Source organism: Dendrobates tinctorius, unplaced genomic scaffold, assembly GCF_039654945.1.
Source record: "Dendrobates tinctorius isolate UK_male_01 unplaced genomic scaffold, ASM3965494v1 ptg000113l, whole genome shotgun sequence".
NCBI lineage: Eukaryota > Metazoa > Chordata > Amphibia > Anura > Dendrobatidae > Dendrobates > Dendrobates tinctorius.
In genome coordinates this window covers 15646340-15672223 of record NW_027361781.1, presented here as the reverse complement: position 1 = coordinate 15672223, position 25884 = coordinate 15646340, and the positions used below count along the sequence as shown (strand labels likewise).

General features: G+C 49.8%; 2 protein-coding genes across 7 annotated transcripts in view; one reads left to right on the top strand and one right to left on the bottom strand.

The window, feature by feature from the left end:
* Positions 1-5732, bottom strand: part of TPGS2 (tubulin polyglutamylase complex subunit 2) — a 67453-nt gene extending 61721 nt beyond the window's left edge. For 4 of the 6 annotated variants that reach the window (XR_012234848.1, XR_012234849.1, XM_073589800.1 and 1 more), the window contains exon 1: positions 5663-5728. The gene's annotated coding sequence lies outside the window, so the exon portion shown is untranslated. Of the gene's footprint in view, positions 1-5650 lie in introns of all 6 variants that reach the window. The other 2 variants (XR_012234850.1, XM_073589802.1) reach the window with 1 other exon arrangement.
* Positions 5733-5964: 232 nt separating this feature from the next.
* Positions 5965-25884, top strand: part of KIAA1328 (KIAA1328 ortholog) — a 210136-nt gene continuing 190216 nt past the window's right edge. Inside the window, exons 1-3 of the mRNA XM_073589787.1 lie at positions 5965-6092; positions 16365-16400; positions 23125-23270. Of these exons, the coding sequence (XP_073445888.1) occupies positions 5969-6092; positions 16365-16400; positions 23125-23270 (306 nt within the window). The 5' untranslated portion in view covers positions 5965-5968. The remainder of the gene's footprint in view (positions 6093-16364; positions 16401-23124; positions 23271-25884) is intronic.

Sequence of the window (25884 nt, the reverse complement as noted above, 5' to 3'; positions counted from 1 at the left end):
GAATGGCCATGACAGCCGCCATGACCTTGGGAAAGATCCTGGGGGCAGTGGCGAGTCCGAAGGGCAAGGCAACGAACTGGAAGTGTTCCTCGTGAATTGCAAAACGCAGGAACTGCTGGTGGGACGGGCAGATCGGAATGTGAAGTTAAGCGTCCTTGATGTCGATGGATGCTACGAACTCTCCTTTTTCCTTGGAAGCGACAACTGATTGGAGAGATTCCATTCGGAATCGCCGTACCCTGACAAACTGATTTAACAGTTTGAGATCCAGAAAGGACGGGACGATGCGACCCATCTTTGCAACCACAAAAAGGTTTGAATAAAATCCTCTGAACCTTTCGTGATGAGGGACTGGAATGATGACTTCGTCCCTTAAGAGAGCCTGAACAGCCCGAAGGAAGGCTCTTGTCTTTCCCTTGGGGGGAGAGGAAAGGAAAAAGAGAGTTGGAGGGGGAGAGGAAAACTATCTTGTATCCAGAGGACACCAGCTCCCTGACCCACTTGTCATGGACGACCGCGAGCCAGGTGTGACTGAAGGAAGGTAGGCGATCGCCTACTCTGTTGGTGTCCTCCGGATACCACAACAAGTCATTGGGTAGATCTATGAGCTCTGGCTCCCCTAGATCCAGAAGCCCTAGGCTTGGGTTTCCAAGAGCGGTTAGGTCTGTATGAGACCTGGAGGCCTCTGTCTCCGTGCGGGGACGGACCTGATCCGGAAGAGAAAGTAGAGGAGGACCAACAGGAATTGTTGCGAAAAGATCGAAAGCGCGTCGGCTGTTGGTTGAGAAACGGCCGAACAGCCTTTTGTTGAGGAAGGAATTTACTTTTTCCCCTGGTAGAATCAGAAATGAGCTGATCCAGTTTCTCTCCAAAAAGACGACCCGTTTGAAAGGGAGAGAAGGCCACGATCTTTTAGATGTGCATCCGCCCGCCAGTCGCGGAGGCATAGGCGCTTCTAATGGAGATCGCATTAGCGGCAGTTTGAGCAGCGCAATTGGCGGCATCAAAAGAGGCCTCCACTACAAAGTCCGCTGCGTGAGTTATCAGCCTGGCGACCGTGGTTGCCTCCGGTGGAAGATTGGTGCCCTGGAAGGAAGTAATCAAGACTTCTGCCCAAGCGGCCATTGCCTTAGTGACCCAAATTGTCGCGAAAGATGGAAAAAGCGCTGCTTCTGAAGCTTCAAAAACTGAACGGGCAAGGTAGTCAATCTGACGATCGGAGTGGTTTCTGATTGAGGAACCCTCAGAAACAGATAGGAGCGTGTTATGAATGAGTCACCGGAGGAGGAAAAAACAAAAATACAAGCTAAGTCCAGAAAACCGGAGAGGTTGGTAGCTAGAGGATTGCAGACCCCTGATCCTATTCACAACAACTAACAGTAGCCACGGGGTGTTCCTACGGTGGTCCTAGACACCTCGTTCACAGCCGGAGAACTAAATAAACCTAAAGAAAGAAAGGGAAATCTAAACTGCCCCAGAGCAGACCTCAAAGCAATAGACAGCCCCCAACATGTATTGACGGTGAAAACACAGACAGAAAGACAGGCTGAGCAAACGATGGGGCCCTCACTAACTAGATAGGACAGGAAAGAAAAGCAACTGTCTGCAATCACGCAAAAACCCTGCCAAAAATAATGTCCAACACGTCTGATAGAAAAGGCCCTGAAGTCACTAGACTTCAAAATCACTATATCAGCACAGGTATATTCTAAAAACAGAGCAAAGAGATCAACTGATCAGAGACAAAAATGGAGTTCAGCCAGTTCCAACCAGGGCTGGCTGAACAAAAACACTAAGTAAACCAGACAAAATCTCATGGAACAATAGCAGAGCAAAAACTTAGCTTTAGTAGCAGGACTAAACTGGAGGCCAGAGCTCAGAGCAGAGAGGATCACCAGCAACCCAGCAGGGCATCGGCAGCCTTATATCCACTCAGAGATTCCGGATATCCAATCACACTCCACCTGTTCAGATGACAGGTTTTTCCCATCCAAATCAATTTCACTACCTCCTTTCACCAGCAGAGGGAGTTCATCGGACATCAAAGGTGAAGGAGAAAATGAGCTCATAACAGGAGCGTTTTTGAAGCAAGACGCGATACAGGAGGGTCCATCGGAGTGGACTGTAACCAATCATTCATTAGGTCTGGATCAAAAGGGTATTTAGCCTGAGTATACTTTTGCCCTGTGAACCGCTTATGCGGACGATCCCTATGTTTCTGGACAATTTCCTTAAAGTCCGGATGGCTGGTAAATAACCTGCGCACACGCTTGGTTTTCTTAAGTGAGATAGGATGTGCTGGAGCGGGAACATTATCCTCATCCAACTTCAGAATCCTGTTGACTGATTCTATAAGAGAATCAAGCGACTCTTGATCAGTTGGGGGATTCTGAGGGGCTGACGTGTCAGATTCAAATTCGGAGTCATGCTCGCTGAGAACTCCTGGAGAGGGAGAGAGAGAGAGAGACAGGAGTAGCAGATGCTGAGGCGCGAACGGGACTAGGGGACGCGACATGGGTCCGCTTTCTAGAGACCTGACCATCCCCTGAACGAGTACAGCCCCTGCTGGTGGACAGTTCCCGGCCGACGCCAGAGCCTTCCTGGGGGGGTAAAGACGCTTTCCGGCTTAAAGAGTCCTCCCGGAGGGAGAATATAGCCTGGGTCAGAGATTCCACCGACCCTGACAGGGGCGCAGCCCACTCAGGGGTACTAAACGCAGGAGGCTCGTCAGCAGCTGCGGCAAGGGACGATTGAGCGCAGTCCGGGGCGCAGTCCGTGCATAACGGGTTAGTCTGTGCACTGGGTAAGGCAGACTTGCAAGTGGTACGGTAAAAAACGCAGTCTGTTTAGCCTCCTTAGACTGAGACATAGCGCTCCTGAAAAAGTTAACGGCAGAGTGTCTGCAGCTGCAGGGAATGTGCCGGGAAGGGGTTAAGTGTTAATCGGAGGGCAGATGCAGCTTACCCGGTCCTGTGCGGTGTCCACCGGGAGGAATAGTGGTGGCCCTGCGGTGTCACCCGGAATCCGTCAGAATGCTCGCCTCACAGCTCGTGTCCAGAGCAGACTGAGGTAAGAAGACATGGCCCCCTCGTCTTGGCGCCTCTCACCCCTGACGAGACGCGCCAAGACGAGGGGGCAGCGATAATAGCGCGGGCGGCGCTATTCAAATTGCGGCCGGAAAAGCCGGGGGCTAAATTTTTGAGCCTACCCGCGGTAGGTGCCGGGGCGGCGCTATTGAAATTGTGGCATAGCAGGCCAGGAAAAGCAGGGGACTAAGTTTTTCAGGCTACCGCGGTAGCACCGAGAAGGGGGGGGGGGGGCGCGATGGGGGGCCGGTGCACCGCCGCTGACGCTAAGTCAGCGCTTCCCCCGGGGGCCAGGACCCGACCCCATACCTCAACTCCAGTGCTCAGCGCTGTCCGAGCCATCCATGCAGGCTCTCATCCTCCTGGGCTGATGTAGCAGAGCTGGAGGAGTTCTTAAAGAGGCATGCTCAATCGATCCTCCCTATGGTAGGGGGATGGAGAGCTATGGGGCTGATTCAGGGGCTTCGGAAGTGCGCTGTCCAGTCTTCTCCATTCGTACGCCTGCCCTCATATCCGTGGATTACCAGAACTTTTCCCCCTTTCGTAAGGATCATCGCCATTATTGCCAGAGGAATCAGCCCCAAACGTCACAGGAAAGTGTACAGGGAGGTATACTCTGCGTGCTTGCCTGTTGTTGGTTCGGGGGAGAGCGGGCCGTAGAAAGGAACCGTCGCCCCCTTCACTCCGTTAATTAAAAAATAAAAATTTACAGAAAATTAAAAAATAAGATAAAAACGGTGCGGTCTGAAACCAGACCCAAGTGCCTCCTACAGACACTAAATAAGAACTGGAGAATCTCAGCCAGCGAGAGGGTGTATATTGCAGGGGAGGAGTTAACTTTTCTTCTGGTTTCCTTAGTGCCCTCCTAGTGGCCAGCAGCATAACACCCACTGTCTCTGTGTCCCCTAATGAGGCGTAGGAGAAAAAAATAACACTGCCAGATTTACCACATTAATGCTAGATGTTGCAGGCGGGGGCAGACAATGCTGAAGTTGGTTTCTTACTCAGTTAATTATCTGTTTCTGTTTAATTTACAGGTTTAGCAACAAAAATTAAAATAATAAAATACAATGCAGCAAGGATCTCTGATGTGAAAACACTTAAAAGGCAGCTACAAAAATGATAAAACTGGCGCAAAAGAGGGCATCAAAGTGGGCACCGAAAGGCGCTATTGAAGGGTTTAAATAACTCTGGGCACTGATCTCACAATGCAGACACACAGATAGTGAGACTCCATATCTAATTCAGTCACTCCAGCCCGGCCTAAACTGGTTCCGGGCATGAGAACTGGCAACAAAGTGGGTAGACAGCCAATATTAACGATTTGAATAAGTAACTGGTGTTTTTAAGGGGATAAATGACTATAGGCCACTGATCTCACACTACCATCAAAAATAGAGATGGTCTGCATCAAAGTCAGGTCACTCCAGCCTGGCTCTAATAGCTTCTGGGCATCCGAACTGGCTTCAAAAGTGGCAAAATAGCCAACTCTCCCAGATTTTAATAAGTATCTGGTGTTTTTAAGGGGTTAAAAGACTTTGGGCCACTGATCTCACACCGCCATTGCATACATAGTGATGGCCGCAGCCTTTGCCCAACTTTGATGCCCAGAACACATTTGAGCCAGGCTGGAGTGATCTGAATTTGATGACGGACATCACTATGTATGTCATGGTGGTGTGAGATCAGTGGCCCAAAGTCATTTAACCCCTTAAAAACACCATATACATACTCAAATCTGGGAGAATTGGCTATTTTGCCACTTTTTATGCCAGTTCTGATGCCCAGAACCTATTGGAGCCAGGCTGGAGTGACCTGAATTTGATGCGGACATCTCTATTTTTTTGATTTGATGGTCATGTGAGATCAGTGGCCTATAGTCATTTAACCCCTTAAAAACACCAGTTACTTATTCAAATATCAGAAAAATTTGCCATTTGCTCACGCTGATGCCAGTTCTCAAGCCCAAAACTGGTTTGGGCCAGGCTGGAGTCACCTGATTAGATGTGGAGCATCACTATCTGTGTGTCTGCATTGTGCGATCCGAGGCCCAACGTCATTTAACCCTTTCAGTACCGCCTTTCGGTGCCCTCTGTTGGGCCAGGTTTAGCATTTTTGTAGTTGCTGATAAGTGTTTTCACACCGGCGCTCCTCGCTGCGGTTTTTTTATTACTGTGATCTTTTATTTTTGCTGTAGAAGCTGTAAAAAAAAAAAAACAGAAAAAAAAGGAAACAGGAAACCATTTTCAGCATCGTCAGGGGCAGCACAGGAGCAAAATACTGATGGAGCCGGGCCCCAATCCCCCCCCACCGGCCGTTCATGGAGGAGGGGGGGGTTGCCTTGGATTACCTATGCTCACAGATGAGGCTTGCATAGGGCGCTGGTCACACAGGTACGTGTGGTGCGTAGTGTCAGGGGTGCTATTAGTGACACCCAACATTATGTAAGTGCACCCAACAAGACAAAAGCACCATTTTACCCAACCAACACTGAGGATCTGACTGCATCCTGCAAGAGATAAAAACAATCCTAAAATACATGAGGTATCAGTTACAAAACACACCAGACCACTCACACACGTCCCCTGCCAGCCTGCAGCGTCTCCACTACCGTCCTCCTCTTCTGTAACCAGGATATACAACCCTACCGTAAAGCACGATGGGAGACGCAGTCTACACCCTGTCAACTCTTCTAAAGTTTTGCATGCCGGATATTGTAGTTTACACAACTCTTCCTTCACTAGGACCATAAGGTAAAAAGAACTTCAACTCCCAGAAAGCATTGCACCGTGAGCGTGACGTCAATAACGTCTACGTTTTCTCCTCCTATGTGTGATCTAGTTATGGACCAATAGAAAAGAAACTGGCTGGAACTGCAGCCAATGAAAAGGACAGGAGAAGAGGAGGGCGGAGTTTGGAGCTGGTTGCTGGGCGCCGTGGGTGGCGGGTGTTTGAAGATGGCGGATGTTGCCGGGGAAGAAGCCGCCGCGTATTGGAGTCAGGACGGTATCCTTTACCTGAGAGTGTGAGGAGTGGACGGGATAGTGGTGTGCGGACCGTAATGCGGGTGGAGGGTCGGTGTACCATGTACATATGTGTTATCAAATGAGAGACGGTGTCCTGTGTGTGTACAGCTGTTATAGAGAGAGAGAGACAGCGTCCTGTGTGTGTATACAGCTGTTTTAGAGAGACGGCGTCCTATGTGTGTGTATACAGCTGTTATATAGAGACGGCGTCCTGTGTGTGTATACAGCTGTTATATAGAGAGACGGCGTCCTGTGTGTGTGTACAGCTGTTATATAGAGAGACGGCGTCCTGTGTGTGTATACAGCTGTTTTAGAGAGACGGCGTCCTATGTGTGTGTATACAGCTGTTATATAGAGAGACGGCGTCCTGTGTGTGTATACAGCTGTTATATAGAGAGACGGCGTCCTGTGTGTGTGTACAGCTGTTATAGAGAGACGGCGTCCTGTGTGTATACAGCTGTTATATAGAGAGACGGCGTCCTGTGTGTGTATACAGCTGTTATATAGAGAGACTGCGTCCTGTGTGTGTACAGCTGTTATATAGAGAGACTGCGTCCTGTGTGTACAGCTGTTATATAGAGAGACGGCGTCCTGTGTGTGTATACAGCTGTTATATAGAGAGATGGCGTCCTGTGTGTGTGTACAGCTGTTATATAGAGAGATGGCGTCCTGTGTGTGTGTACAGCTGTTATATAGAGAGACGGCGTCCTGTGTGTGTACAGCTGTTATATAGAGAGACGGCGTCCTGTGTGTGTGTGTGTACAGCTGTTAGAGAGAGAGACGGCGTCCTGTGTGTGTGTACAGCTGTTAGAGAGAGAGACGGCGTCCTGTGTGTGTGTACAGCTGTTAGAGAGAGAGACGGCGTCCTGTGTGTGTGTGTACAGCTGTTAGAGAGAGAGACGGCGTCCTGTGTGTGTGTACAGCTGTTAGAGAGAGAGACGGCGTCCTGTGTGTGTGTACAGCTGTTAGAGAGAGAGACGGCGTCCTGTGTGTGTGTACAGCTGTTAGAGAGAGAGACGGCGTCCTGTGTGTGTGTACAGCTGTTAGAGAGAGACGGCGTCCTGTGTGTGTGTACAGCTGTTAGAGAGACGGCGTCCTGTGTGTGTGTACAGCTGTTAGAGAGACGGCGTCCTGTGTGTGTGTACAGTTGTTAGAGAGAGAGACGGCGTCCTGTGTGTGTACAGCTGTTATATAGACGGCGTCGTGTGTGTGTGTATACAGTTGTTATATAGAGAGACGGCGTCGTGTGTGTATACAGCTGTTATATAGAGAGACGGCGTCCTGTGTGTGTGTACAGCTGTTATATAGAGAGACGGCGTCCTGTGTGTGTATACAGCTGTTATATAGAGAGACAGCGTCCTGTGTGTGTACAGCTGTTAGAGAGACGGCGTCCTGTGTGTGTACAGCTGTTAGAGAGACGGCGTCCTGTGTGTGTGTACAGCTGTTAGAGAGACGGCGTCCTGTGTGTGTGTACAGTTGTTAGAGAGAGAGACGGCGTCCTGTGTGTGTACAGCTGTTATATAGACGGCGTCGTGTGTGTGTGTATACAGTTGTTATATAGAGAGACGGCGTCGTGTGTGTATACAGCTGTTATATAGAGAGACGGCGTCCTGTGTGTGTGTACAGCTGTTATATAGAGAGACGGCGTCCTGTGTGTGTATACAGCTGTTATATAGAGAGACAGCGTCCTGTGTGTGTACAGCTGTTAGAGAGACGGCGTCCTGTGTGTGTACAGCTGTTAGAGAGACGGCGTCCTGTGTATACAGCTGTTAGAGAGAGAGACGGCGTCCTGTGTATACAGCTGTTAGAGAGAGAGACGGCGTCCTGTGTGTATACAGCTGTTATAGAGAGAGACGGCGTCCTGTGTGTGTACTGCTGTTATAGAGAGAGACGGCGTCCTGTGTGTATACAGCTGTTATAGAGAGACGGCGTCCTGTGTGTATACAGCTGTTATAGAGAGAGACGGCGTCCTGTGTGTATACAGCTGTTATATAGAGACAGCGTCCTGTGTGTATACAGCTGTTATATAGAGAGACGGCGTCCTGTGTGTGTATACAGGTGTTATATAGAGAGACGGCGTCCTGTGTGTGTACAGGTGTTATAGAGAGAGACGGCGTCCTGTGTGTGTACAGGTGTTATAGAGAGAGACGGCGTCCTGTGTGTGTACAGGTGTTATAGAGAGAGACGGCGTCCTGTGTGTGTACAGGTGTTAGAGAGAGACGGCGTCCTGTGTGTGTACAGGTGTTAGAGAGAGACGGCGTCCTGTGTGTGTACAGGTGTTAGAGAGAGACGGCGTCCTGTGTGTGTACAGGTGTTAGAGAGAGACGGCGTCCTGTGTGTGTACAGGTGTTAGAGAGAGACGGCGTCCTGTGTGTGTACAGGTGTTAGAGAGAGACGGCGTCCTGTGTGTGTACAGGTGTTAGAGAGAGACGGCGTCCTGTGTGTGTACAGGTGTTAGAGAGAGACGGCGGCCTGTGTATACAGCTGTTATATAGAGAGACGGCGTCCTGTGTGTGTACAGCTGTTAGAGACGGCGGCCTGTGTGTGTATACAGCTGTTATAGAGAGAGACGGCGGCCTGTGTGTATACAGCTGTTATAGAGCGAGACGGCGGCCTGTGTGTATACAGCTGTTATATAGAGAGAGACGGCGTCCTGTGTGTGTATACAGCTGTTATAGAGAGAGACGGCGGCCTGTGTGTGTACAGCTGTTATATAGAGAGACGGCGTCGTGTGTGTATACAGCTGTTATAGAGAGAGACGGCGTCCTGTGTGTATACAGCTGTTATAGAGAGATGGCGTCCTGTGTGTATACAGCTGTTATAGAGAGAGATGGCGTCCTGTGTGTGTATACAGCTGTTATAGAGAGAGACGGCGTCCTGTGTGTGTGTGTATACAGCTGTTATAGAGAGAGACGGCGTCCTGTGTGGGTATACAGCTGTTATAGAGAGACGGCGGCCTGTGTGGGTATACAGCTGTTATAGAGAGAGACAGCTGCCTGTGTGCGTAAACACCTGTTAGGAGAGATGGCGTCCTGTGTGTGTGTGTATACAGCTGTTATAGAGAGAGAGACTGCGTCCTGTGTGTGTATACAGCTTGTGGCAGGGCTAAGGGTCGTCTAATCGATGGGCGTTGTCTCATAAATGGCTTATCTCCATAATGTAAGGCATAGCAAATATTGCTGTATTATTATTGTTTGAAGGTCCTGTGGTGAGGTCACAGTCATGTGACCAGTCAGCTGCTGGGTTCGTGGGTGTGGCTACACCCTTATAATGTGGCCTGCTCTTGAACCAGGCAGCTGAATGTGAGGGGGTATACACCTCCTGTGTGCGCTGAGGCTTGCGGCGTGTTATTTTGTTGCCTGAGCTGAAGGCTGTTTATTTTGGTGACGTGCTGTTTGGTTTATGACGTAATAAACCGCATGAACTTTAAGGGAACCTGCCTCCTGACTGTCTCCCGTCGCACCTAAGCGAGTAGAATTCCTATAATTGGTGATAGACGTGCGGGCAGAGTTCCCAGCAGAGATGTGAGACCGTTGCTGCATGTCCTGGGTAAAGTTTTCAGCGAGGCAGCAAGTTCTACCTGGAATAATGGAGGACCTGCTGAAACACCTGGTCCAGGCCCAGACACAGCAACAGGAGGCCAACAGGCTGTTCTTACAGCAGCTCCAGCAGAGCCAGCAGGAGCAACGTCAGCTGATGCAGCTTCTGGCAACCGCCATCCAGGAGGGCAGGACGAGCGCCCCAACCCCAGGTCCGGCTGATGCCACCCACGTCACGAAGGCGGTAAGACGCGCATTGCAAAAAATGACCCCTGAGGATGATGTGAAGGCCTTCCTGACGGTGTTTGAGAGGGTGGCTGAGAGGGAAAAACTTCAGCCAGAGCGGTGGGCAGAGGTACTGGCCCCATACCTAACGGGGGAGCCCCAGAAGGCGTACTTTGACCTGACTGTACAAGACGCCAGAGAGTATCCCAAATTAAAAGCGGAAATTCTCTCACGCTTGGGGGTAACAATGACTACCAGGGAACAGCGAGTTCATCGCTGGACCTATCACCGGGACAAACTGCCGCGCTCCCAAATGTTCGACCTGTTGCACCTGGTCCAGAAATGGTTGCAGCCAGAGACGTCTTCCCCGGCACAGATGGTAGAGCGAGTGGTCATGGATCGGTTTGTGCATTCTCTGCCGAGACCCCTACAGACTTGGGCGGCCCAGGGTCATCCCCAAAATGCCGATGAACTGGTTGGGCTGGTAGAGATATCAGGGGATGGAAGGTTCCTTGGGGAAGCAGCCCATTCCGTATTGGGGTCCCAGCAGGGGGCGGAGTCAGAAAAGGGTGGTGCGTCCAAGGTCAAAAGGGGCGGGGGAGGCGGTGCCCAAGGTCCCCTCGGGTGATATTATTTGCTGGGAGTGTCACAGGCCAGGACATATAGCTGCCCGTTGTTCCCAGACCACCGAGCAGATGGACTGCAGCATGGGACGCCGTAGTTCATACTACGCATATCCAGCTTGCAGTGTGAATTCGCCACCTAGCGAGGGGCCACATGCGTTTCCCGTGAAGGTGAACGGGCGAGCAGCAATGGTGCTCCTAGACTCCGGGAACCTGGTGACCCTTGTGAGGGCCAGTTTTCCTCTCAACATACTCCCGGGCGTGGAAAAAACGCAGGAACGGATTGTACAGAGGCTCTATTGGCCGGGAAATGGCAAACTATTGCAGGTCCTGCCTGACATGTCGGTTAACTGCCCCCACATCTCATTTTTGGAACCCTCTTGTGCCACTGCCCATTATTGGGGTGCCATTTGAGAGAATTGCCATGGTCTTGGTCGGTCCCTTAGTTAAATCAGCTCGGGGCCATCAGTATATAATAGTCATACTGGACCATGCCACACACTATCCTGAGGCCGTTCCTCTGAGAAACTCCTCTGCGAAGAGTATAGCCCGTGAGCTGGTCCATGTGTTTTCCCGGACGGGTTTGCCGAAGGAGATCCTGACCGACCAGGGGACACCTTTTATGAGCAAGGGGATGAGGGAATTGTGCAGAGTCTTGCAAATCTCCCAGTTGAGGACTTGAGTGTACCATCTGCAGTCAGATGGCCTTGTTGAGAGGTTTAACAAGACACTGAAGAGCATGCTGAGAAAAGTCATAGAGAAAGATGGTAGAGACTGGGATTGTCTTACCGTATTTACTGTTTTCTATCCGTGAAGTTCCCCAGGCCTACATTGGGTTCTCGCCCTTGGAGCTTCTGAACGGCTGGCATCCGCGAGGTCTCCTAGATATAGCCAAGGAAATCTTGGAAGCCGAAGTCACGCCCCACAGATGCGACATTGAGCATGTGGCGCTGATGCAGCAGAGGGTTGCGAAGGTGATGACCATTGTTAAAGAACTTCTCCGCCAGGCGCAAGAGGCTCAGGCCAGGGTCTACAACCGGTCAGCCAGAGTGAGGCAGTTCAATCCGGGAGACCGAGTTTTCGTGCTAATCCCGACGGTGGAGAGTAAGTTCTTGGCCAAGTGGCAAGGGCCATATGAGGTGGTGGAGAGGCAGGGAGACGTGAACTACAAGATCCACCAACCCGGAAGACGGAAGCCATACCAGGTTTACCATGTCAACCTCATCAAGCCGTGGCAAGATAGAGAGCCAGCAGTAACTCCGTGCTTGCTCGGCAACCTAGAAGGGGAGGTTGGAGCGGTTACCATAGCGGAGACGCTATCGAAGGCCCAGAAACGGCAGTGCTGGGAGTTACTCCAGAAAAACTGGGACCTGTTCTCAGAGTTGCCGGGATGCACGAAGGTGGTGGAGCACGAAGTTCTGACCGAGCCACATGTGCAGGTGAACGTGAAACCGTATCGTATTCCTGAGGCCCGGCGAGAGGTAATCTCCAAGGAGGTGCAACGTATGTTGAAACTCGGGGTCATTGAGGAATTCAAAAGCGGCTTGTCGAGCCCAATTGTCCTGGTCCCAAAACCTGATGGTGAATGGAGGTTCTGCAACGATTATTGAAGCTGAATGAGGTCTCCAAGTTCGACGCTTATCCCATGCCACGCGTTGATGAGCTCATCGAGAGGCTTGGACCTGCCAGGTACATAACCACCTTGGATCTGACAAAGGGATACTGGCAGATCCCCATGGCACAGGAAGCCAAGGAGAAGACAGCATTCTCCACACCAGACGGGTGCTTCCAGTGTGTCCGGATGCAGTTTGGCCTGCAGGGAGCTCTTGAAACCTTTCAGAGGGCTATGGATAGAATCCTTGCACCTCATAAGCTATACGCTGCCGCGTACCTGGATGATATCGTCATCTTTACCCCGGACTGGGAGTCTCACCTGTAAAAGGTCCAAGCCGTGTTTGACTCTCTAAGGGAGGCGGGGTTTACAATAAACCCGAAAAAGTGTGCCTTGGTTAAGGAGGAAGCCAAGTACCTCAGATATGTAGTGGGGCGTGGCGAGATCAAACCCCAAATCAATAAAGTGGAGGCAATTCAAACATGTCCGAGACCTCTGTCAAAGAAGCAAGTTAAAGCCTTCCTGGGGATTGTGGGATATTACAGGAGGTTCATCCCAAACTTCACCACAATGGCTGCACCTCTAACTGATCTGCTTCAGGGGACAAAGTTAGTGATGGTCAGCTGGTCCAAAGAAGCAGAGTCAGCCTTCCAAGAAATGAAGGGAGCTCTTTGTAAGCAACCCGTTTTGGTGGCCCCAGACTTTAAATTTGAATTTGTCCTCCAGACAGATGCCTCAGATGTCGTGGTAGGAGCAGTCCTTTCCCAAGAGATACGTGGGGAGGAGCATCCTGTTCTCTACTTGAGTAGGAAGTTGACTTCTTGTGAGAAATTACTCAGTTGTATAGGAGTGTTTGGCCATAAAATGGGCAGTGGATACATTACGGTACTACCTGGTGGGACGGAAGTTTAGATTAATATCCGACCATGCCCCACTCAGGTGGATGAGGGAAACAAAGGGTAAGAATGCTAGGGTCACCCGCTGGTTCTTAGCCCTACAAGACTTCAGCTTCCATGTAGAGCATAGGGCCGGGAAGCTACATGGGAATGCCGATGCCCTCTCCAGAATCCCTTGCCCGGTAGGTGAAAGTGCCAAGCCCCACGGTTTTAGGCAGAGGGGGGTGGAATGTGGCAGGGCTGAGGGTCGTGTAATCGATGGGAGATATGTGTCTCATAAATGGCTTGTCTCCATAATGTAAGGCATAACAAATATTGCTGTATTATTGTTTGAAGGACCTGTGGTGAGGTCAGTCATGTGACCAGTCAGCTGCTGGGTTCGTGGGTGTGGCTACACCCTTATAATGTGGCCTGCTCATGAACAAGGCAGCTGTATGTGAGGAGGGTATACACCTCCTGTGTGCGCTGAGGCTCATGGACTGAGCCTGAAGGAAAGGACATTTTGATGTTATTTTGTCTCCTGAACTGAAGGCTGTTTATTTTGGTGACATGCTGTTTGGTTTATGACGTAATAAACCGCATGAACTTTAAGGGAACCTGCCTCCTGACTGTCTCCCGTCGCACCTAAGCGAGTAGAATCCCTACAAGCTGTTATATAGAGAGACGGCGTCCTGTGTGTATACAGCTGTTATATAGAGATGGTGTGTGTGTGTGTGTGTGTGTGTGTGTGTGTGTGTGTGTATATACAGATGTTTATATAGAGAGACAGCGTCCTGTGTGTGGATACAGCTGTTATATAGAGAGAGACGAGCCGCTTGGTTATTAGGAAGCAGTCGTCATCCCCACATTGCTCTTGGATCATTGTGAGAAGTTCCTCTTGGAGACTGTTTAGATCTCATTCTTTATTCATGGCAGTTTCTTGGGTGACACTCAGCAAGCCCCCTCCATGGATGAAAAGCCCCAAAAACATGAAAAGTCTCGGGACGCTTTACTGTTGGCATCACACAGGACTCGTGGTAGCACTCACTTTTTCTTGTCCGGACAATAAATCTTACAGATGTCCCAAACAGTCTGAAAAATTCTTCCTCATAGGAAACACCACTTTACCCCCATTCTCTGCAGTCCAAACCCTGTACATCCAGCAAAATGTCAGAGTCCTTGATGTATTCTTGGAGAGAACTGGCTTCTGCCCTTCTTGGCACCAGCTTAGTCTTGCGCAGCCATAGAGTCGTTATAAAGATGCACTCACACCGGCCATTTCTGGGTAAGCTCTGATCTGCAGTTGTAACGATCTTGTAGCTGAATCGTCTTGTTGGACTTTCATGGGCACCATGAAGCCTTTATCGTAGCAACTCCGCCTCTCTAATGTTCAAGATGATCCTTTAAATGGTTAATTTAGGAGCAATCTCACAAGCAGAAATGCCCTACAAAGACTTCTTCATGCGAGGCAACCATGGTTAACGAAAGAGGGGATTGATTTCAAGCAGCAGTCTCCTTTTAAATCAACCAATCAGTAAAACAGAATATCAGCTGCCTTGTCCTGGTTAACACTTTCTCCTGAGCTAGTGAGAGGATCATTGATATTCAGATGTTACAGAAAATCTGCAACATCAAAACTCACCAAATACTGATTGTGGGAACGCATTAAGTGTTTGCATAAACTTGTATAAGTTAGTAAACGTAAAAACACTGAAGCAGCAAACTGAAAACCAAAACTTGTCACTTTTGGCCTCTGGTTTATATTATATAGAGAGATGGTGTAGAGTATAGTGAAACCTCTGTATAACCCCATGGCTTTGGGAAGACCTTGCCTTTGGCCATAGCCTGAGGGACACCGAGCTGCCATATTTATTGTCTCTAGGTATTGGGGTTTATGAAAGGGGTCAAATGTATTAAAAACGCAAATTTTTGTTCAAAAATTGTCTAAAATTACGCCAACTAGTTGGTACTGTAATAGAAGGCCAATTCCAGTATTCCGCATCAGTATTTGTAAGCCAAAACCAGGAGTGGGTGAAAAAATCCAGAAGTGATGACGTGTTTCTATTATACTTCTCTGATTGTTCTGTCCTGATTTTTGGCTTACGAATACTGAACGTGTGAATGTGACCTCAGTCAATCTAGTCATCCAGCAAGAGCAGCTGTCAGACATTCGCTGATGGCCTTGATGTAACTTTATAAGGTCAGTAAATCTTCCCCTCTGTCTTTATGGACCTTACTATGTGCACTGGCACAGTCATGCCGCACAGGAATGACTTTTCCCCCAATTGATGAGGCCATTGTCTGAAGGGCATTTTGCCCAGGGCAAGGACTGGCAGATCATGTGTTCCTGACCATTGTTTTATGTAAATGTTGACCGCCGATTTTATGCTAGCATAAAGATTATTGGCCAGCAGCATTTTCCCAGGTATACTCAGGTATGTGCTGCTGAAAGGAGTAGGGAACCAAGGATCGTCCTGAGGAACAGTCCTCCAGATCACCGCTACGTCTAAGTGACAATGGCCTCCTCTATCTTTGATCACTGCTTGTTAAAAGGATCCCGACTATAGTCTAACAAACTTTACCCTCCAGTGATACTCTAATGGCCGGTCTGATGTAATGTGTGCAGCGGGGAGACTACTGTGGCAAGTGTACTACGTTCACCAAGTATGATTCCTCCAGCTTTTCTCACTTCTACGTTCAGAAATGAGTGTCCCATCCAAGGATACCTTCCAGAACATGTATCACGCTGCTGTCCTATGCTGAAGTGGAAGTGACCAGAACTGGAGTAATCCTTTACTATAGATCATGTCCAAACCTGGAAAACTGCCCCATACCTCGATCCCTCCTCTGACCATTGTTACTTTCATTCATCACTCCAGGATCACGCTTCCACTGCTCCATAGTACAAAGGTTGCTTTACACCACTCCTTCTGACACTTGGTGCTGTCCCTGGTAATCTAAGGCTTCTGTGCATCCACCTGACCATAGATAGTCCTTTTATACTGCTGGATCATCTACATCTTCATGGCTGAACGTTTGTCTCCCCTTCCTCTTCTCAATAATAACTTACCGGTGATCATGGCCTATCTATCAAATCCCAATTTCACAAAGCGACCCATGTCTGTGCCGTGTATAAAAAGTCACCAAGCTTACCAGTGCACCTCATGCTACCAACATTGTTTGTGGGATTTTATGCATCTGCTTAGAATGTTTATTGATGCACCTCAGTTAAGAATGGGGTCCACATACTTTTATCCATACAGCGCATGAGTGCTCCCATGCTATTGGTAGTGGTCACGGCTGTCCCATTATTTAGGCCTTGCGCTATGACATGAGGGTGGGCCTCTTGCATTGTCAGTTTTCCTGAATATCTTCCAGAGTCTGATGTGGAGCAGCACATGGTCTACATCCCAGGTGAGTCTTCTCAGCAAGCGCTGCTGTTCATGTCCTATGGCCTCCTGGGTCAAGTGTCTGTGAGATCTTGCATAGCCATGCTGCAAACAAGGGCTTCCTTACTTTCTTGATCGTTAAGTGCCAGATGAAAGGGTTAGCATGAGGTTCGTGCTTTAATTCCTCACCAGATCTCTGCTTGCGGTCAGTAAGTTCTTGTTTAGAATTAGACGTTGGACACTGCTGATTTTACAGGGGTTGTATCATCACAAAACCATCTGAATAAGGAAGCTGCTGAAGAAAGACTTAGCCCACACAAATTGGCCAGTGCAAGCTATCAACAGTCACACATGGCATTGTATTGTGTGACTACCATTTGAAAACCATTAGAGTCAAAATGAGGACTGGCCTGTATCGACTGCCAAGTAGAGGTCTTCCTACTAATATTCCATATGGACAGAGGTTCCCTTGATTTGTATTTTCCAGGACGTCCACCTGACCGCACCATGGAGGACGTCCTCCTCCTCCTTACAGGGACAGGAAAGCACACGAGAGGTTAAAAGGCCATGTCCCACCCCCTTTCCCTCAGTGTTTTTCCTGTCCCTGCACGGAGGGACACGCGAGAGCTTACCGGAGGGGCCCAGGGGATCGTGCGGCCGGTCCAATCCTTCCCCTGTCAAGAGGTCCCGGGGCCGAAACTTCCCGGTGGGGAGTCCCTCGGCTCCAAAGGCCAGGAGCAGGACGACGCTCCTGGAGGGAGCCGTTCCTCCCGGTGGGGGGGCTCTCGGCTCCAGGACGGGTCGGCTCCCCGCAGGCGGCTGGCCGTGCGGGCACCGACAGAAGTGGGCGCAATCGGCCGCGGCGGGCCGAGTACCCGCAGGACGACGCCGACGGCTGGGCATTGGAGGCCGGAGCGCCATAGCAGGCGGGGAGGCGGCTCCCTGCACGCGCCGAGCGCGGTCGCGCGCAGATGCCCGGCAGGAAGTGGAGGCGCGGCTTACCAGCGTCACATGCGGTGACGTCAGACGCCGGTTTCAAATCCAGGGCGCGCGTGCTCCTGGACCACAGCGTTCTCCAGAGTTGTCACAGGTCGTTCCAGGCTGTGTGACTGCATCGGACGCCAGGGGATGGAAGGCAACACTGCATCTGGTGGAGGGGTAAGTGCGCATAGCGCAGACCACCCGTCCCCACAGCCCAGATCTGATGAGGTGCCCCTTATGTTATCAGGAAAAGGGAACCCCGGCAGAGTCCCCCTCGGGGAAGGACCCGGCGAAAGCCACCTCCAAATCAGTCAGATGTCCGGTGTGCAGAGTAAAGCTGCCAGACACCTATAGCAAGACCCTATGCGGTCCCTGTACCTCCAGGGTCATAGGCGAGGAACAGCCATCTCTACTTTCCTAAATGAGGTCGCTGGTAAGGGAAGAGATTCAGGCCTCTACAACCCGGCGTCGATCCCCCAGCCCTGGGCCAAGTCGCAAGCGTCCGAGGTGGGAACCAGTCCCAGTATCAGAAGCGAGCCCTAGCGAGGAATCCGATTTCCGGGACTCAGATCAGGAGGAAGAAGGCGAGATCCTGGGGGATAGTCAGGAGCAGAACAGAAAGTACCTATTCAGACTGGAGGATATGGACGAGCTGGTACACACGGTCAGAAATACCATGCAGATGGAAGAAGTCCCTAAGCCACAGTCCAGACAGGACTTAATGTTTGGAGGACTGGTGTCCCGCAAACAGGTGGTGTTCCCTGTAAGCGAGCACATCAAAGCAATGATCCTGGAGGAGTGGAAAGAAGCAGAGCGTCGGTTGACACTCTCCCGAGACTTTAAAAATAGACTGCCCTTCGATCCCGAGGAAACTCGGGCGTGGGAAGAAGTCCCTAAGATCGACGTCCCAGTCGCCAAGGTTACTAAGAAGTCGGCTATCCCAGCCGAGGACTCATCCGGTCTTCGAGACCCGATGGATAGAAAGGCGGACGTCTTGTTAAAAAGAGCATGGGAGACGTCGGCGGCCCTGATTAGAGCCAACATAGCAGCCACCTCGGTGGCTAGGTCTATGTTCCTGTGGTTGGGGCAGTTGGAGGAACACCTAACCAACAAGACCCCGAGGTCAGAGATACTAGCATCTCTTCCTCTCTTGAAATCAGCCACGGCGTTCCTGTCGGATACGTCGGCGGAATCAGTTAGGTTTGCGGCCAGAAACAGCTCCCTCTCTAATGCGGCCCGGAGAGCAGTCTGGCTTAGATCCTGGTCGGGGGATAACCCTTCTAAAGCAAAGTTATATGCCATCCCTTTCTCGGGTCTGAGGGTGTTTGGTCCAGCCCTGGATAATATCCTTGAGCTGGTGTCCGATAAGAATAAGGGATTCCCGGAAGAAAAGCCCAGGCGGTCCCAGTCCTTTCGGAGAGGCTCCTTCTTCAGAGGACAGTCAGAGTTTAGGGACCGGGCGAGGTCTAATAGAAGCTCCTTCAGCCAAAGTGGGAGGAACAGAGGTCCCCCATTTGCATCGACATCTAGATCGAGGAGACAATGACGCCATAGGCATTGGGGGGAGACTTCGCCACTTTGCAGCAAACTGGTCACGAGTCACCAACAATCAGTGGGTCCTCAGAACCATCAGGGAAGGTTACAGGATAGAGCTCTAGTCTCCTCCCCCCGACAGATATATTGCCCCCACTGTCGTCCGGGAGGACTCCGCAATGTGGTCGGATCTTCAGGACATGTTACACTCAGGGGTCATAATACCAGTTTCACCGTCAGAAAGAGGGAAAGGGCACTACTCTTCCCTGTTTGCAATCACAAAGAAATCCGGCGAGGCCCGCACCATCATAAACCTGAAGCCACTAAATACTTGGGTCAGATACAGGAGGTTCCGGATGGAATCAATCCAATCCGCAATTCCTCTGATAGACAGGGACGCAGTTATGTGCACCCTAGACCTAAAAAAGGCATACTATCAGGTTCCTATTCATCCCTCATCCCAAGGCCTACTAAGGTTCGCGATCAGTTCACCAGCCCGGACCTGCCATTTCCAGTTCCAGGGTCTTCCATTCGGGCTGGCCTCAGCTCCCAGGATCTTTACAAAGCTGGTTGTAGAGGTGGTGGCCTACCTGAGAGATCAGGGTATTGTGATTGTGCCGTACCTGGACGACTTCTTACTGGTGGCAAGATCCAAAGAAGCGCTCATCCGAGACAGGATCCGAACAACTACTGTGATGGAGTTCCTGGGCTGGGTGATCAACTGGGAGAAGTCTGACCTCACACCAGACACCAGAAAGGTATTCCTGGGAGTCCTCCTAGACTCAGCCGACAGAATATCCTGGCTACCTGAGCAGAAGCAGAAGTCCATTCAGGCCAGAACCAGAGGCCTGTTGAAGCGTCAATGCTCCATAAGGGAAGCAAAGGAGGTCCTGGGCCTCAGGACGGCCTGCATCCAGTGCGTCCGTTGGGCCCAATTCCACTCGCGGTTGTTACAAAGAGAGATTCTCGCGAGGTGGGACAGGAGTCAGGCGTCGCTAGACAAACCCCTAAGGCTCTCAGGACGAGTAAAGGAGTCCCTTCGCTTGTGGTTACAGGCCAGGAACCTTCAGGTGGGCGTGCATTGGACAACCTCTCCATACGTGGTAGTCGCCACAGACGCAAGTGCGTGGGGATGGGGAGCCCACATAGAAGGGAAGATCTTCCAGGGGAAGTGGCCAGCAAGCATCAAGGCCAGATCCTCCAATTTCAAGGAACTCTTCGCGGTCTGGGAAGCGTTGCGGAGAAACCGGTCGGTACTAAAGAGTCGTCATGTTCGCATTTTATCCGACAATACGACAGTGGCATTCCTGAAACACCAAGGAGGAACCAGACATCAACCACTACAGGCACTGGCGGAAAAGATATTCACGTGGGCAGAACGGACAGTTCGATCCGTGACCGCGGTACATCTAGAGGGTTCCCAAAACGAAGTGGCAGACTACCTGAGCAGACAACAGATCCACCCGACAGAGTGGGAATTGAATGTAGAGATCTTCGACCAGCTTTGTCAGCGCTGGGGGACCCCCAGTATAGATCTCTTTGCAAGCCGGAAGAACTCGAAGGTTCCCAGATTCTACTCCCTAAATCCGATGGACCATCCAGAAGGCGTAGACGCCCTGAGTCAGACTTGGGGAGAATCCCTCTTATGCGTTCCCACCACTGGCCCTCATACCGGCAGTGCTCAGAAAGATACGCGAGGACCACGCAAGAGTGATAGTGATAGTGCCATACTGGCCGAGGAGAAGCTGGTTTTCCCTTCTGGGAGCCATGGCAGTAGAAGATCCAGTCGAGCTGCCCTTGTGGGAGAACATCATCCACCAGGGCCCGATCCACCACCCGGACCCAGCAAGACTCCATTTATCGGCTTGGATCCTGAGAGGGACATCCTGAAGGCAAAAGGATTGTCGGAGCAGGTCATATCCACCCTACAGGCCAGCAGGAAGCCGGTGACGTCGGCAATTTATCGGAAGATATGGAAAAGATTCTGTCTGGAGGGTGGCAGGTCCGAGCTCGTGGCAGGCACCCCTGATCTCCCTAACATACTAGGGTTCCTGCAGGCAGGTTTTAATAAAGGCCTCAAGCCCAGCACTCTAAAAGTCCAGGTTTCAGCTTTGAGCGCCGCCTTCGATTATCAGTTAGCTGCACATCCCTGGGTGATAAGGTTTATAAAAGCCACACAGCGCCTGCGCCCCACGATTAGGCAGCTCACCCCGCCATGGGACCTGGGCCTGGTACTTCGGTTCCTCAGCTCGGACACTTTCGCCCTTAGTGAGAAGATAGCCATCCCTGCTCTCACTCGTAAAACGGCCTTTCTAGTAGCCATTACCACGGCCAAAAGAATAGGGGAGATCCAGGCCCTATCCACTAAGGATCCATACCTCCAGATAAGAGAGGATAGTATAATCCTAAGGTTAGACCCGGCATTTACCCCGAAGGTAGCCTCTACAAGAAATCTGAACCAGGAGGTAGTGTTACCCTCTTTCTGCGATAATCCCCGAAATGAGAAGGAGCGGCGGCTCCACTCGCTAGACGTGAGGCGCGCAGTTATAGAATACCTAGAGGCCACCAATAGTTGGCGTGTCGACTCGAACCTGTTCGTTCTCTTTGGAGGTAGGAATAAAGGAAGAAGGCCTCTAAGGCGTCCATCGCACGTTGGATTACCTCAGTAATCTCGGATGCCTACCAGGCTGAAGGCGCCAGCCCGCCTGATTCCTTAAAAGCCCACTCTACGAGGGCGGTATCGGCCTCATGGGCCGAGCGGGCGGGGGCGTCAGTTGATCAAATTCGTCGAGCGGCAATCTGGGCTAGTCTTAATACATTCTGCAAACACTACAAACTAGATGTGTTAGCTGGCCAACAAACCGCATTTGGGAGAAAAGTTCTCCAGGCAGTAATCCCACCCTGAGGAGGTGCTTTGGTACTCTCCATGGTGCTGTCAGGTGGACGTCCTGGAAAATAGGTATTAGACCTACCGGTAATGATGTTTCCAGGACTCCATCCTGACAGCACGGGTAGTTCCCTCCCTGTTATGTTATACTATGTTGTATTATGTTATGTCATATGCTGTAATATGATTGTTTCATTAAACCGTTACTAGTATCATCCACCTTGTGGTACTTGTCAAATCACTGAGGGAAAGGGGGGGGGACATGGCCTTTTAACCTCTCGTGTGCTTTCCTGTCCCTGTAAGGAGGAGGAGGACGTCCTCCATGGTGCTGTCAGGATGGACTCCTGGAAACATCATTACCGGTAGGTCTAATACCTATTATTTTTTTTTTTCTGTCAAGTATGGGAAATCTAGATGCCGGTGTGTAATAGAGATATCTCTCTATCTCTCGTTTTGCATTGCTTTTCTATGACCAAAGCATACAACTGGTTGGTTCATATGTCCCCTAAGGCTGTGTACCCACGTAAGCATTTTTGAAGCGTTTTTCCCAGTAAAAATGCTTCAAAATCGCATACAAGAAGCATCCCATTCTTTTAAATCTGCAATTTTTGGGCACATTGATGTGTTTTTTACCATGAAAAAAAACGCATTGCGGTAAACGCTGCATGCTCATTAATTTTGCGGAAAAATCCGCATTTCTCACTATATTCTGAGCAGGAGGATGCACCTGTAAAAAAAAAACAAAAAAAAACCAAAAAAAAAACGCGTTTTTCCTGGGAAGACATCGGGTTTTTTTTTCTGCATATGTGGGTACATAGCCTTAAAGAGTTTTTCCAGTCTCCAAAAAAATTTAGATCAAGTTGTTCCTACCACCAGGATTTTTCCTGATAGCTGGAAATGGGGTCTCATCTCCTGTGTTGCCTTGGTTGCAGGATTGCTTCCAGTTGCACATGCGTCCTGTCGCTCCATTCTTTCCTTATGGAGGTGATGATTCTAGCGCAGCAGCGAGCGTGTGAGATTGATCGCTCCTGTCCATGGTCGGGGAAGAATTACAGAATTACACCTGCATCATGGAGACTTCTGGTCCTTTGCTTGTCAGTCCTAAGTATGGGGAAGTAATCTTATGGCATCATTCAGATGTCCGTGCAAATCGGTCAGATATCAGACAGCGATGGACCGTCTGGCCATGGGTCTCCCTACAGTGTCATGTATTTCTTTGAACCTGTCCTGACCCGAGCACGAGACCCACGGGCAGTCTTTGCATTATCAGACAGATATGTACACATGCCTGAATGCACCTCATTACTGAGATGTTTTCTGATTTCTTCCTTTTTTTTTCATTATACAGGACTCTGTCAAGAAGGAAACTACAGACCGGCTCCTAAGACGAAGCGCTCAAAAGCTACCTGTGCTAATCCAGGGAACACACAATCAAACCCTGCTGCAAGAATGGATTTATTATCGGGCTGGGGGCAAAATCATTATGATCCGCAGGTAATGTGAGCAATTGTACTGGATATATCCATCTGAAATGTGGGACCCTATACATGAGGTCTTACAGAGACTTGATCACTAAGTACATCCTTCTACTGTCACAAGTGTTTCAAAGCGGTTTCCACCACTTCAATATTGATGACCTGTCATGAGGATCAGCAAAACGTGTATGGAAACAGGACACCGCTGCTACATACACTGTGTGGAGTGATCTTGTGAACTCAGGTTCTGCCACTCGGCTCCTGTTCACTATAGCAGGAGTTATGATAGTCTGGTTCCTTACATTGGTTACGTCTGGCTGCCTTGGAACCTGCAAACAATCTGATTGGTGGGGATGTTGGGTGTTTGACTCCCAACGGTATGATATTGATGATCTTTCCTAAGGATAAGTTGTTAAAGGTAATCCGGCTATGATCACTGCCACATTGGAGAGTGAGCAGGGCCGGTGTAATCACGTGTACAGATATCTGCTGTGTCTTGCTCCTCAATTGCATGGATCATGTACCTGTGCTAGCCTGGGGAGTGGGACATGTGCACCATACCTGCTGTTGTACAGGTGTTAGTGCATTGGTCATTCATCCATTTGACGCCGTCAGGACCGACAGATTGCAGACTACATTGCTCGGCTATACATTGACGTTTCGCAGGACCCCTTCTTTCAATGTCTCTTCAAAATAGGAACCCCAGAGATCATACATTTATGGGGCTGTGATCTCCAAATCTCCGCGGACATAGCTGAGTGACACGTAAGGTGAAGCCATATCCAAAGATTGAGACCTGTTGCTTAACCCCTTCCCGATAGCCACTTTTCATCTTCCTGACCAGGACAAATTATTTTACATCTGACGTTGTGTTGTAATTAGCAATATTTCTGCGTATCCCAGTGATTCTGATTATTTTTTTTTTTTTTTTCATGGCACATTGCACTTTAAGTTTGATGTTTAGGTTATGAATTTTACAAAAATATTGAAAAATGATTTTAAACTTTGAATTTTTATGCCCTTAAATCACACGGTCACACCGCACAAAATAATTAGTAAACATTTTACCATATGTCTATTTTTGTCCATGTATTTAATTTTCACAAGGGTAACAGGACAAAATGGACCCTACAATTTGTGTAATTTCTCCTGAGTAGTGCGTATGCCTGTAACCCAATTTGTGGTCAGAAGCAGTTTGAGCCACAGCTCGTTATAGAAGGGAAGTTGCGCTGTTGGATTACTGGCATGCAAATGTGTCTGGAGTAGCGTGGACGCCATGTTGCACTTGCAGAGCCCATGATATGCCAAAATGGAAGAAACCTGCCTCTACCCTTACAAGTGACCCCATTTTGGAAACTGCACCTCTAAAGGAATTCCTCTTTGAGTGTAATGAGCATCTTGAGGTGCGTCACAGATTTGGTCTGTGAAAGTGAAATATGCCAAATATGTTGTTGGCCACCAAACTTTTCATTTTCATAAAGGTAAGAGGAGAAAATGGACCATACAATTTGTGAAATTTCTCCTGAGTATGCCCTTACCCCCCATATGTGTTAACAGGTTAAATCTAGTAACCCATTCATGTGTGCTTGATTTTGAAAGTCTTTTATGCACAAGATAAGTTTTTCGGGGCAGGTGTCCTACGGGCCACTGGTTGTCCTTTCTTGGTCCTCTTTTGTAGCGCACTCTACACCTTCCTCTTTTTTTCTTCTTTGTGGGTTTCACCGGGGAAATGTTGCTTTGGTACCATACAGGCACCTTCAATTCCAAAAGTACTGGGACCGTCCTCTTTCTGACTTCTAATTATTAGGCTGAGTTCACACGTGGCGTTTTTTTCGCGTTTCCGCGGCGGTTTTTACCGCGAAAAATAAGCATCCCATGCATTCCTATGTGATTCCGCAATGCTGTGCTAATGCTGCGGTTTTTACCGCGGCGGAATCGCTTCGCGGTAAAAACCGCAGCATGCTCATTAATTTGCGGAATCGCGGCGATCCCGCACCCATAGGAATGCATTGTTCCGCTTATTTCCCGCATGTGGCTGTGCACACCATGCGGAAAGTAAGCAGAACAATTGCGGATGGTACCCATGGTCCGGAGGAGAGAAGACTGTCCTCCGGGCTTTGGGTACCATATCCCTGTAAAAAATAGAATTTAAAATAATAAATATTGTTATTCTCACCCTCCGACGTCCCGCGCAGCCTTCCCGCCTCTCTCCACGCTCCCGGTCCCAGTAGTCCTTTGCGAAAATGCTCGCGATGGCGTCCCTTCTCGCGGGATCGCGAAGTCTCGCGGTCATTCGCGCGACGTCATCGCGAATTACCGCGCGACGTCGCGATCCCGCGAGAACGGACGTCATTGCGGCCATTTTCGCAAAGGATTACTGGGAACGGATGCGCGGGATGTCGGAGGGTGAGAATCACACCATTTTTAATTTTTTTTTTTTTTTTTACATTTTATCTTTTACTACTGATGCTGCATAGGCGGCCTCAGTAGTAAAAAGTTGGTCACACTCGTCAAACACTATGTTTGACGAGTGTGACCAACCTGTCAATCAGTTCTCCAAGCGATGCTACAGATCGCTTGGAAAACGCTAGCATTCTGCAAGCTAATTACGCTTGCAAAATGCTAGTTTTTCC